General features: G+C 43.0%; 1 protein-coding gene across 3 annotated transcripts in view; it reads right to left on the reverse strand.

Annotated features, from left to right (window-relative positions):
• Positions 1 to 2,509: 2,509 nt before the first annotated feature.
• brf1a (BRF1 general transcription factor IIIB subunit a) overlaps positions 2,510 to 13,265 on the reverse strand; it is a 43,673-nt gene continuing 32,917 nt past the window's right edge. For 2 of the 3 annotated variants that reach the window (XM_028973410.1, XM_028973426.1), the window contains 3 exons: positions 5,773 to 5,824; positions 4,685 to 4,829; positions 2,510 to 3,629 (listed from right to left, as the gene is read on the reverse strand). In XM_028973410.1, the coding sequence (XP_028829243.1) occupies positions 3,598 to 3,629; positions 4,685 to 4,829; positions 5,773 to 5,824 (229 nt within the window). In that variant the 3' untranslated portion in view covers positions 2,510 to 3,597. Of the gene's footprint in view, positions 3,630 to 4,684; positions 4,830 to 5,772; positions 5,825 to 7,415; positions 7,688 to 13,265 lie in introns of those variants that run through there. The other variant, XM_028973418.1, reaches the window with a different exon arrangement.

Raw genomic sequence — 13,265 nt, forward strand, 5'->3', positions numbered from 1 at the left:
GCCTGTCCTCTACACCCCTGCTGGACCCATCGTCCTTTAGACAGATGTTAACCACACCCATGCAACTGGATATTGTTGAAACTGAAGATCAGAACAGAACATCAACCCCACCTGGACTCAGCCCTGGGGCCTTCAGCAGAGAACGTTTAATCACAGCTCATCCACCAGAGCGAGTCACAGTCCACTCAAAGAGTCACGTCTCCCTAATTCACTCCTTACACACTGAAGCACATCTGAGCCCGACTGAGCAAAGAAATCACAGCTCAGTGACAGCTTTTTTTTTTTTTTTGTACGAAAGGTATGATGACACCCTTTTCATGACAATGATATGAGCAGATATTGTATGTATGTGTGTGTGTAGCCTTTGTTCTCCAGCTGCCATCTCCCTTCAGAGTCTCACCACAGACACAAAGCAGCTGGAGTCAGTCACCTGCCAACAGCAGCGTCCAGCAGCACATCCACCCTGTCCTCCATCTCACACATTTCATACAACCTTATCACCGCTGTGCTGCATTACATCGACTGGTGTGACAGGATAGTCCTACGTCTTCCCGCTGCAATGCGTTATGGGGCATTTATCTGTCAGCGGTGTTCATGTGTACAATTCCATACATCAAAAAAGCAACATCATACAAACCTTGGTTTCTTTTTTTGTCCAGGAATTCAATAGCAAAAACCTCAGAAGGTTCTTATTAGCATTCCTCAATTAAAACTGGAACTTTTTTAATGATTCACTCCACATGAAAAGGTATTAGGTTCACTTGACACAATTTAACATTTGGTTTAAAATGTTATTAGACATGATGATATTTAGCTAGTTATCTGCATTTGAATGTATAGCAGGCAACACATATCATTACAGTTTTCACTGTTTTTATAAATTAAAATACAGTAGTGTATACTCGTTTAAATAACCTAATACGAATATTATTATTGATTGTCATAGAGTTGTCATAGCAACTCTAAAACTGATGTAGGTGAGAGAGTGAGTGTGTGTGTGTGTGTGTGTGTGTGTGTGTGTGTGTGTGTGTGTGTGTGTATATCTATATATATATATATATATATATATATATATATATATATATATATGTATGTATGTAAAGTGTGCTGTGGTGGGCTGGCGCCCCTTCAGTCTCCTTCAGGTCACTTCAGTGTTTGACCTTTACACAAAAACTGCATCCCAGTGTCACAAAAACCAATCAATCATTTCACCTGACAGACACAGGGTGCTACCTCACCACAGCAGATATGAGGGTGACCTTGCTGGTCACCCTGCCCCAAACAAAAATAAAGATTTTTGTGAGAGTTTTAAATGCACAGCCATGCACTCAATCATCTTTAAAAAGTCAGTGCAAATTAAACACATTAAAGGGGATGTAGCAGCACTGCGCCACAACCATATTCTTACAGCTTAAAATTCTTGCTGATGGTGCTGCGTCCTTAGAGCAAACCAGCTGATAGAAGAGTTAAAGGTACCGGATCTGCACTGGCTGCACGACAATTTAAAAAAAATTAAATTGCAGCTTAGGTGCTGACAAACACTGTCTGTATCTCAGCTGCTGTAGGATGATCCAGTCAAGGTTTCCATTTAGTCTTACAGTGACTAGGGTTTAGGTGTGTGTGTGTGTGTTTATTAGGAGTTTACAGACAGGGTAGATTTCCTTTTTATGCTACCACTCTGAAACATATTTATACAGGCTGTATATATAATTTTTTACCTTTTTGCTATAACCCAAACATAAGAGCGTGATTACAAAAATAAGTGTGGTTTTATTTAGTCAAAATTTTCTTTTGTATCTCATTTATAATCCATCTTTTTTTCCACGTTTACCTCCTCTCCCGGCTCCTCCTATCCAACATCCTCCTGTTGGCTGCAGCAAGGGTGATCGGAGGAGACTTAATTACCGATCCAGTTCTCAATGCTGAAACGGACAGCCTGTCGAAGGGAAGGAGCACGGGAGAGGAAGAAGAACCTAGGATGCTCTACAAAATCAGTGGCGTGGACACGGAGATGTCGAACTGGCAGACAGACTGCGGTAAAGGAACAACTTAAAAAAAACAAACAAAAAAAAAAAAAAACAGAAATGTGACAGCAGCCAGACAGAAAGTGTGGAAGAACACTGGCAAACCAGGCAGTTCTCCCAGGGTCTTTTAAAACCAGACGATAAAAGCCTCGTGCTCAGCACGGCGTTCTCGACTTCGCACGCACTTCCAATGTCACTCTTGCTGTTGCGCAACCAGAGTCTCTGCTTCAAGGACGGCTGGAGAGACCTAGAACAGTGAAATAAAAAGTCGAAACTCTTTTGCGTTTGCCAACCACATTTTTTACTGTGAAAACATGACAGCATGATGCATTTTGCATTCAAATGCATCACAGCCTTCAGGTCCGAAGACAGTGATCAGCCTGTTTTGCATAGAATCAAAAATTAAGGGCACAAATAAAGATGTCCTCAGCATTTACATAAATATATAAAACAAGAAACACAAACTTTAATGCTTGCATGTGGTGGATTGATGGACATGTAGAATGAGGAAGCGGCAAAGGTTCCTCCCCTTTTAATTTCTGTTTAAAGATTATCTGGTCCTTACACTAGAGTGCAAGCACCAGCGTCCTGAACGTTTTTTCCCTAAAATTAACAGGCACATTTTTCTCTTTGTACATAGTCAGGTGACATTTGCTAGATAAACGTATCAGAATGATATGGTAAAACATACATCAGAATGATTTATTTCTGGAATGAATTGCATCTGGATACTTTACAATACTTTTACACATGTAAATAGATGAGAAATGCATAAATAAATCATGACAGACGCCTTTCAGCCAAAAATTAAACCGAGTACGCTGCCACATTCAAATAAATACATTAATAGGGCACAAGATGTGCCAACAAAACCAAAATCTTTCAGCTACTAAGGCGCACTTCAAGAGAACTTCAAGAGCTCTTATTTAAGGCAGCATGACGGTAATACTTTGGCTTTAAAATGTTAAAGCCCTTCAGACATGAGCAGCTCCACTATTTCTTTAAAACGATTGGTGTTGTAATACTGATGTAGCTGGACGCTAATTCCTTTTGGGCTAAAGGGTTTTTAGTAAATGGAACCTGCGTGCGCCGAGGCCATCCCACCCGTACGGAGCCAGGCAGCGCTGATTGGGTTAGTGCTGCATGATCGTATGTCATCATTAGGGTCTAATCCTTTTACTGGGAGAATTTCATACCCCTGAGACTGAGGAGCCACACACAGTCGCAAAAAAAACATTTATCTCACAAACAAATCATAATCCTGTACATTTACAAGCTCTCTCTTTCTCACTCGCTCTCTCTCTCTCACACACACACACACACACACACACACACACACACACACACACACAAAACTTTTGTGTAATTTGATGTGACGAAAAAGTGCATAGTGTGTAGTGCAAGTTGAAATGTGTATCCTACAAATCATGGCGTATTTGATGGACAGAGTCCTGTTTGGGATTCTTGTTCCCTGAAACACACACACACACACACACACACACACACACAGACTCCAAACCACCACACACTTCAGCAGTCTTCACTGTTCGTTGATCTGCTTTGTCCATATAACTTAGTATCCATCATCGTCGTCCAAGCCATATTCTAGATTGGGGGAAAAAAAAAAAAGAAAAAAAAGTTATAATTCACATTTTTTTGTAGAGATCATATCTTATCACATTGTTAAACAGTTTACACACACACACTGAGCAGCTGAGCACTTTATTAGGAACACTTGTACACCTACTCAATTATATGTCAATTTCTAGCAAAAAAAATAAATCTATATCATCAGAAGAATGTGATTCAGACTGTGGTTTAATTGTAATTGGCAGATGTGGAGGATTGAGTGGTCCTGTCCATCCCTTTATATATTTGCATAGTCATGGCAGATGGATAGTACATGATTAGAGCCACAAAAACAAAACAGAATATTAAATCTATACCAACAGTACAGTCGGTACACAATACAAACAATATTTATATGGATGAGTATTAAAAAATATAAATGTATATATTTGTATATGTAAATTTCTGGATGTATTGACGCATTGAATATATGTACAGAGTGGATATATAATAATAATAATAATAATAACAACAACAACAAATGTCGTTAGCCAGGTTGGTTTGGACTGAATAGCAGCCAAAACCAATCTCATTGCACATCACGCTAAACCTTGAGTAACAACAGAACCATGAACAACACCATGTCTGTTTCACTTCTTTCAAACAAGCACAGAAAGGTGGGACTAGAGCGAGCACAGGCTCACCAAAATTGGACACTGGATGACTGATGAAAGTGAAAAAATGAAAGTGAAGTGATTGCCATTCTGAAACACTGCAGCACAGCACACTGTGACACAATGAAATGTTTCCTCTGCTTTTAAACATCACCCATGACGGGTGCCCAGGGAGCAGTGTGTGGGGACGGTGCTTTGCATTCACATTTACGGCATTTATCAGATGCCCTCATCCAGAGCAATTTAGGATTAAGTGTCTTGCTCAGGGACACAATGGCACCTTGGCAGTTCAAGATTTGAACCCGCAACCTTATTATTACGAGTCCACTTCCTTAACCGCTAGAGCACAACTGGTAAATCTCAGGTTCTGGTGTTAGAGGTGGTGAAGAATGTTCTCTCAGGTAGAGTGTGACTGACCATCGTCTCCCATGAGCTGCATGGCACTAATGCACTGCTCCTCCTCCTCCTCCTCTTCTTCATCTGCATCTTCCTCATACGTCACTGGGCCACTCACTACCACCACTGCATTCTGGGTAGGAGCCACAGGTGCAGCAGGTACCAGCTAGAAAGAAAAAAAAAAAAAAAAGGTGGATTGAGTCACATGATCAGGTACAACATTTTTGGTTCTGTACACACCAGGAAATAAATGCTGGTGCAGTATGTTGAACTATTTGGTGCAGAAAGATGTTTTCATCTCGGTTGTGAGCTTCATTTAATATGACTGAGTTTACAAAAAACTTTAATTGATTTGAATTAAAAAATATGAAAGTAGCAGTAGCAATAATTGTTACCATTGTGTGTCTTTACAAATACTGCTACCATTTTTGCCATTAACAAAAGGGAAAATACTAAAAGGGGAAAAAAAGTGGGTTCTGATGTGGGTTTTTGGGGTTCGGATGTGAAAACTCCGCGTTGTGGACTCTGTTCAACCTCCTACTGTTCATTTTCCATTTCCATCCTCCTTCCCTCCATCTTTTCCTTTCCCCCCCCTCTCTCTTTCCCTTACAGACATCCCTGTGGGAGTCCACGCGGAGGTTAGTGTCTGCGCCGCAGTTTTACACTCCTGCTGCTGCTGCACCGCTGTGCATTCTCACAGATCCGCAGGAGCAGAGAGTGTGTGAGGGTCATCTCCCCACTTTTCCACACAGCTGTGTTCAAATCGTTTATGTGTGTGTGTGTGTGTGTGTGTGTGTGCATGCACTTCCAACACACAATGACAATATAGACTGACTGTAGAGTTTAGGAGGTGGTTCTATCTGAGACCATGCCTCATTTGTGAGAAGAACGTAAATGGAGCGTTATGAAACCAAAGCAGCATGAACTCCAGCCAATCAAACCACTCCACTGCTCCAGGGTTCCCAGGCTGTGACTTGAGGTTACCTAGGACATCCAAGCCTCGCTCAGACTTCCAGACGGGAAAGCAAAAGTGGGGCCAAAAAATAAGTGACACAGTACTGAGTGGCAACACAGTGGGTGTGGCCAGGTGAGTAACAGGTGGGTCTTACCTCCCCTAGAGCCGGTTTCTTAGCTGGCCGTGCCAACACCAGTGGTTGTAACCTGGAAGAGAGGAAAAACAGAGACTGAGGGGCATCCACGTGAATGTACAGCAATATATAATGCATTAAATATATCTACTGTATCATCATCTATTGCAACGGTAATGTGTCACACCGATTACCATCCTTAATTACAGTTAAAGATTAATATTTCAGTGGAAGGGTTCTTTCATTCACTTAATAACATGGTTACTAACTAAATAACTAAGTACCTAACGCTCCAACATCACCCACCTCACAGACGCCATTATGGATCGAGCGTAAACAACGGTTATTAAGAGGAGAGAAAGAATACAAAAAAAAAAAAAAACATCCACAAATAACACACACCACCAAATGACACAGATGCAAATGTAACACAAACACACACACACAGATCATATGGAGAAGAGTCTCTGGGGGTTTACATTAGCATTTCCTCCTCAATCTCCCATCTATTAAAACTCCCCTGGGAGGTATTTACACACACACACACACACACACACACACACACACACACACACACACACAGAGAGAGAGAGAGAGAGAGAGAGAGAGAGAGAGAGAGAGAGATATCTTCCTTACATCTTTCGTCTGAGCTCATTTTTATCCACTTAACTATTCCCCAGCCTTAACATGGGATAAGCAGTTCTCTCACACAAGCTTGAGCACACACACACACACACACACACACACACACACACACACACACACACACACACACACACACACACACACACACACACACACACACACAAAGCAGAGTCTCATAGAACGGCTGAAAATGTTGCCTGAACATAAGCCAGAGTAGATTTAATAAATCATTAAACACCATTAAGGAAGCATAAACAAGCGCCTGTCTGACATGTGAACTGCAGCAGTGTGGAAACATGAAGAAGAAAAATGGATTTCAGAGGAAGAAGCTGCAGCTCCTCTCACACACACCCTAGACTAAGAGAGACTAATGGTGTGAAGACAGCAACAGCATAAATAAATGATAAGTCATTATGAGCCCATATTAATGTTCTAATGGGCAAATCGCTAAACAGCGGCCTTTATAAACACACACACACACACACACACACTGCCCTTTCACATGGGGCAGTGTAAACAAAGATTGTCACTCACTCCTCGAACACACACACACACTCACACAGACACACGCAGGTTGGCATTTTCTCAGATCTCAGTGTGAGTGTGGCCTATTCACACTGCAGTGCATTCTGGGACGAAGAAAGGTGCTTGGCAGAGGCTGACTCTGCTGGAGCCAGAGAGCCAAAGAGAATGTCTGTTTCAGTGTGCATTCCCTCACACACATACACACACACACACACACACAATCTCAAACACACTCCTGCTCACTCTTTCACACTGGCTGTTAAGTCCATGCAACCAGGGCAGAGTGAGACTTTTTGACAGCTACAACCCCCCCCCCCAAAAAAAAAAAAAAAAAAAAAAAAAAAAAAAACCACGCCATTGCATTCAGAGTCCTCGAAATCAGTTAGGGATCCAGTTAGGGAGCAGAAGGTCCAACCTGGTCTCTGTAATATTGACAGAACACACACACACACACACACACAGGAAGCCATATTCCCCAATATATTATCCCCACCATTCCCATAGGCTAAAGAGTTAATTATATGCAGAGTCAGCATCAGTTCAGTCCTCAGACCAAACTGACATCCCAGCAGTGAGAAGAAGCCTGACTCTGCAATAAACCCAGGGTAGGGGTCAGTGTACAGTCAGGGCTCTGCCTTTTTAAGTGGTAGAATGATTGCACAACATGCATTTTATAGAAAATCACTTCAATTATGTAAGGGACATTAATGCAACCTACTGATCTAAACTCTTCATCCAAATACACTGCCAGTCCAAAAATCACCACCTGTATTTAAAAATGCAAATAAATAAGTCTCACACTTGATAATTAAATGTATGGATGGATGGATGAAGTTTCAAAAGGGATTATTAAAAGAAAGAAAGAAAGAAATCTTGAATGATCACGATTGACTATATATAAAAATAAGTATGTGTGCATATTTACAGAGTGGATATATATATATATATATATATATACACACACACACACACACACATTATGGTGTATTGGATGTGTGTGTGTGTGTGTGTGTGTGTGTGTGTGTGTGTGTGTGTGTGTGGTCAGCTGTTGTAGGGTCTGACAGTGGTTGGCAGTTGTGTGTCGAGTCCGGTTTATTGTTCAGATAATCTCATAAACTCCCAGGTAGCTGTAGCTCTCCACAGCCTCAATGTCCATACCCTGGATGTTCAGTGGTTGCAGTGGAGGATGTTTGTCCCTGCAGACGTCTACCTGTGATGCAAGATTTTCGAGTGCCTGATTTTAATGTGTTTGTACATTCTGTTGTGTATTGTGTTGTTCTGTCTGTTGTGTTTATGTAGACCGGTGGTTGCACACACACACACACACACACACTTCAGAACACACAGCAGGGCAGGGGCATATACACAAGAACCGGCACAAGGTGCTCCATATATGGTCCAGTGCAAAGGGAACTATTAGGATTGGGACTAAACTGTCGAGAAGGTAGTGCAAATGATCTTGGGTTTCTCTAGTTGTTCAGGTCGAGGTTCAGCAATGTTATGAGGTCGACTGACTACCTGAATATACTGACCAGGGAGCATGAGACAACCAGACCCCATTTGTGCTGGAGAAGAATTTTTCCCAGGGGTCTGACTGCCCAATCATCTCTACGAGATCTTGGGGAAAAACTAACACCGGGACAAAAATAAATGTGGCATTGCAGAAAGTCATCCAAACTGCGAATGCTAAATTATGTTTTTTTTTTTCTGGGATTGTAAAATAATCTCACAACTGACAGAGGAGGCATGATCTAATAACAATTTTAAGAGTCTTATAGAATTCTATTGTTAAGTGAAAACTAGTTTTGTCGCACTGGTAATGTAATATGGGGCAACACTTGTAAGGTTATCAGCGTGTTGGCAGGAGATTGTGATATCGGTCTTCTGGTACCATGACATGAGATTAATCGCACCTTCCATATCATTACAGCACAAGTAAAGAAATCTATCTAAACAGAAGGTTATTTCCCCCCCCACACAGATTTAAAGAACATGGATGCAGATGCTTTCACAGTTTCAATGCCAGAGTTGCGTAAACTCCTGTTAACTAATCAGAAGGAGCTGCTTCCATTCCGAGACAAGGATAATGACAAGGAGTCAACGATTTTTATCCGGGTTACACCTATGTCTTTGGGTGGAGAGGGGCTCGGATAATTGCCGTTGCCAGCGGCAGGGTGGGGTGCACTTTTCAGATGGATAAAACATCTTGAACCATGGCTCCCTTGAATACATTGGGCCAGGAATTCCACAGAACATCCCTCCATTACCTTATTAAACACACATTAACTTGAACAAAACAGCACTGCACAGTACAGTATACATGATAAATGTAGCTATGGTGGTTGATGACGCCATGTTAGACGTGGTGACCAGTGACCATGGAATGTCAGCAGGTAACCAATAGGAGCTTAGGATATCACTGACAAGTTAATTATTTAGCCAACCCCAGCCTAGCGGTAAACTGATCGCTTTGGGTACAGACACCCAATTAGGGTCACAGTTGGGTCACAATACATTTATCAGATGCGCTTATCCAAAGCGACAATCAGTAGTGACAGGGACAGTCACTCAGGGACACAATAGTAGTAAGTGGGGTTTGAACCTGGGACTTTTGTGGTGTTCAGGTTCATAGGTGAGAGTGCTACCCACTAGGCTACAAGCACCCCATAAACATTTAAAAAATGAAAATGGGGAGCTCCTTCTCTTATAGATGTCATCACCAAACGGTGGACCTCTGCCGGGATCCGGACTGAGAGATGGTTCTGTCCGGACCCGTGACTGATTAAGTCATTCTCGCAGAGCCTAATTTTGGATGGACACGGTTATTAATTGCGGGTGCTGTTACTCCAGTTATTATGACAATAGCTTCACACAGTTGAGCCAATAAAATCTTTACTTTACACAGCAGTAAGGAAGAGAGTATATGGAGAAATATAATGGACTGCAAGCGCCACTATGAAAGCAGAGCTCTTTTGAGCAGAGTCCCTGAAGTCTGGGCACGCAAAAATAACCGAACTGCAAGCCCAGTATGACAGATCTACCAAACTCATCACACATACATTTACAGCACAGAAACGTGCAGACGAATGTTCCATAAAGTGTTGTGGATTTTGGGGCAACAGAAAAAAAAAACGTTTTGTGGTGGGACAGTTGTGAAGCAGGGCTTAAACGCCATTGCTGATTTGTTTTCTTTAATCTGAACTAAAGGCCTCAGATGGACTTCGGTTTGGACCGTCTACTTGAGCTATATTTAATAACTTCTAATTGAATACCCCTGTCCTATAGGTTCTCTCTTTATCAGGCTCACAGTAGCACTTTCCTCTCTGAAAAGCGTTCAGACTCGGCGACTCCTGGAGGCTTTACACTCGACCTTAATCAGCTTGAGGCAGGGAGCGGAGAGCAGCAACGGACCGAATTCGCCGACCGGCAGACTGGAAGGATGACTGGGTTCATCAGCTGAGAGAGACTGAGGAGGGGGGCAAACAAGGGAGAGGGTGGGCGAACAGTGATGGGAGGGGATATGGTGGTGCAACTGGTTGCAGTGGTATTGCAAAAAAATTTAAATAAAAAATTAAATTCAGGATTTATTGAAGGTTAGGGACAGGTATATACACACACACACACACACACACACACACACACACACACACACACGAGGTTGAGAACCTGGGGGCCTTAAGTAGCATTTCAATCATCATAGATTGATCAGACTTATAGGCCACTAGTTCCAAGACTGAGATTAGTACACTAAGGGTACTATGTTCATGCCGAGCATGACACTCGCCTACTAATGTGATTCTGAAATTTACGCCACATGAGCACCTGAAAACAAACACACATTCACACGCAGTCTGGATTCTGGGGGGAGACTGTGTGAATGGAGGGTAATTATTGCCCTATTTTGGGTCTTTCTGGAAGAGCAAGAACTGCAAGACAGGAAAAACAAAGACTAGATGACATTCTGGCACAAAGCTACAGAAAAGAGGAGGGGAGAGAAGTGGAAGGGGGACAGACAAACTAACAGATGGTCCCATTAGACAGACATGTTAAGGGAAAAAAAAAAAAAAGTGCAGCTTCAACCAAAATCTAATCATAGCCCTCTTTTAATTTATTATTCAAGTTAGCTGCCCTGTAGCTCTGCTGAGGTCTCTGTAGTAATGGTCCAGTCATGTGTGTGTGTGTGTGTGTGTGTACCAGTTTCTCACAGCAGCAGAGGAATCCAGGACAATATTAAAGAGCTGTCTTTTAAATTCAAAAACGCCCACCCCATCTGCACCGCGCTGTCCACGTGGCCAACCTGAAGCTCATTTCTGGTCCCCTCAGACACCAGTTTAAAAGAGGCAGCCATGACTGAAAAGACACTTTTTTTTTTGTCCTCTGGATTTTACTGCGGGGTGTGAAATTACGCAGAATCGAAAGACCATGCAAACCAAGATGTTCTATTATAGTTCGTGGCTAATGTTGACGGGGACTGTTTCTGCTGGTTCGTGTTTTATTTTCTTGAAATTTGGACAAGAGAGAGAAATTTTAAAAATGTGGAAAAGTTAAGAGTGCATGAGATAGTGTGTGTGTGTGTGTTTTTAGGGTCCTGGGGATGGGGCATGTCTGAGGGGGGAGGTATACAATAAACACAATATACTTTCTATGTACCCGTTTGAAAAGCACAATGATTACACTGTTTCTCCCCCGCCCTCCCATTCTCTCTCACACACACACACACACACACACACACACACACACCCTTCCCCCCTGCTCTTCTGCTACCCTGAGTGGCTCTGATGAACCTCAGGCCTCATAATTAAAAAAAACACACAACAAGCCCTCCTGTGTTTGGGAGTAACGGTCCGGTTGGGGAGAGATGTGAATGCAGCCTTTCTCCTGCCGTGCAGCCAGGACTAACCTGAGCGAGTGTGTGTGTGTGTGTGTGTGTGTGTGTGTGTTTGCAAGCCAGTTAAAAGGCTGTGGAAATAAAACATTTTTTTGTGTTGCAGAGATATTCCTGGATGTTAAAATGATAACCAGCTAGCAGTGACTTGCTCATAATAGCACGATGAACCTCAAGAGGATTATTTTCCCCCAGAACAGGTCAAATAACCAATAAGCTCCACAACCTCTCACTTCTCGTCCTCGACTCGTCCCTCATCCCTGTTTCTTACCAGGTCATGTTGACTAGAACCTAAAACAAAAGGCCAAATCCGTAACATAATCAGGTTTTCAGTGCACAGCAACTCATAGCTGCCATGCTGGGACATCCGGGGACAACCTGCGCAGGGCGGGGTGCCAGTCCAATATATTTAGGTATTATTTAATTTAAAAACCAAACAAAGGGGGAAAAAAAAACTGCTCAGGTGACAAAATTGTACACATTGCACCTTAACCGTCACGTGGCGCAGCGCAGCGCCTGATGTCCCAAGTCACAGCGTGCCGGGATCTACACAGGTGTAAACACTGCTGAATCAAAGCTGTTCATTCAGTCTGAAGTGGGATGTGAATGAGGAGGTGTGTGTGTGTGTGTGTGTGTGTGCACACTCCAACTCTTCACTTATTCTTAAGAGCAAACAGGCCCTCCAAAGTAAGAGGACTCCCGAGTAACGAAGCCCCCATTCAGCCCGTTTTGTTGAAAGGAGCCTGAGACGTCTGAGCGGCGCGATGAATGATTGAAGATCCTCTCCGGCGCCCCGACCGCATCAATCATTCGACCGCCAGGTACAAAACACAGCGCCAGCACCTGAATGGCCTCTTACCCAGAGAGCAGGCCAGAGGAGGGAGAGACTAACAGCCCATCATGTCTTCATTGTGGAACGAAGAGCGAGAAGAAGTGAACTTGACGCGGAGAGTGCTTTGTTTTATTCATCAGTAAGTGCCAAGACAGCGGGAATTACTTTATGTTTTTTTTTTTTGCACTTCTACTGACCAGCAGCAGGTCAAATCTCCATCGGTGAGGCTGATGAATGTTTAAATCTGCCCTGGGAATCCCCCACCCACACAGACCTCAATTCACTATGGAGGTGCGGCTACGTCAGAGCTGGGGGGTTCAGAGCTTTTGTTCGGAATTCCCAGGAACAGTAATGAGGCCATGACACAACCGGAGGGATTGAAACGTGGGAGATCTCACTCACACACACACACACACACACACACACTACAGTCGCCCTGTCACCTTGGCTGGGAGCATTTCCCAGCATTCCAAAACAGGGGAGGAGGAGGGAGGAGACGGTAAATATGCAGCCAGGGTAAAAATGAGTTCCACATTTTCATCTCAAAACACACACACACACACACACACACACACACACACACACACTTACACACTTTTCAGGCCACATTTATAATGGAGGTTATTT

This window comes from Denticeps clupeoides, chromosome 1 (assembly GCF_900700375.1).
Source record: "Denticeps clupeoides chromosome 1, fDenClu1.1, whole genome shotgun sequence".
Lineage (NCBI taxonomy): Eukaryota > Metazoa > Chordata > Actinopteri > Clupeiformes > Denticipitidae > Denticeps > Denticeps clupeoides.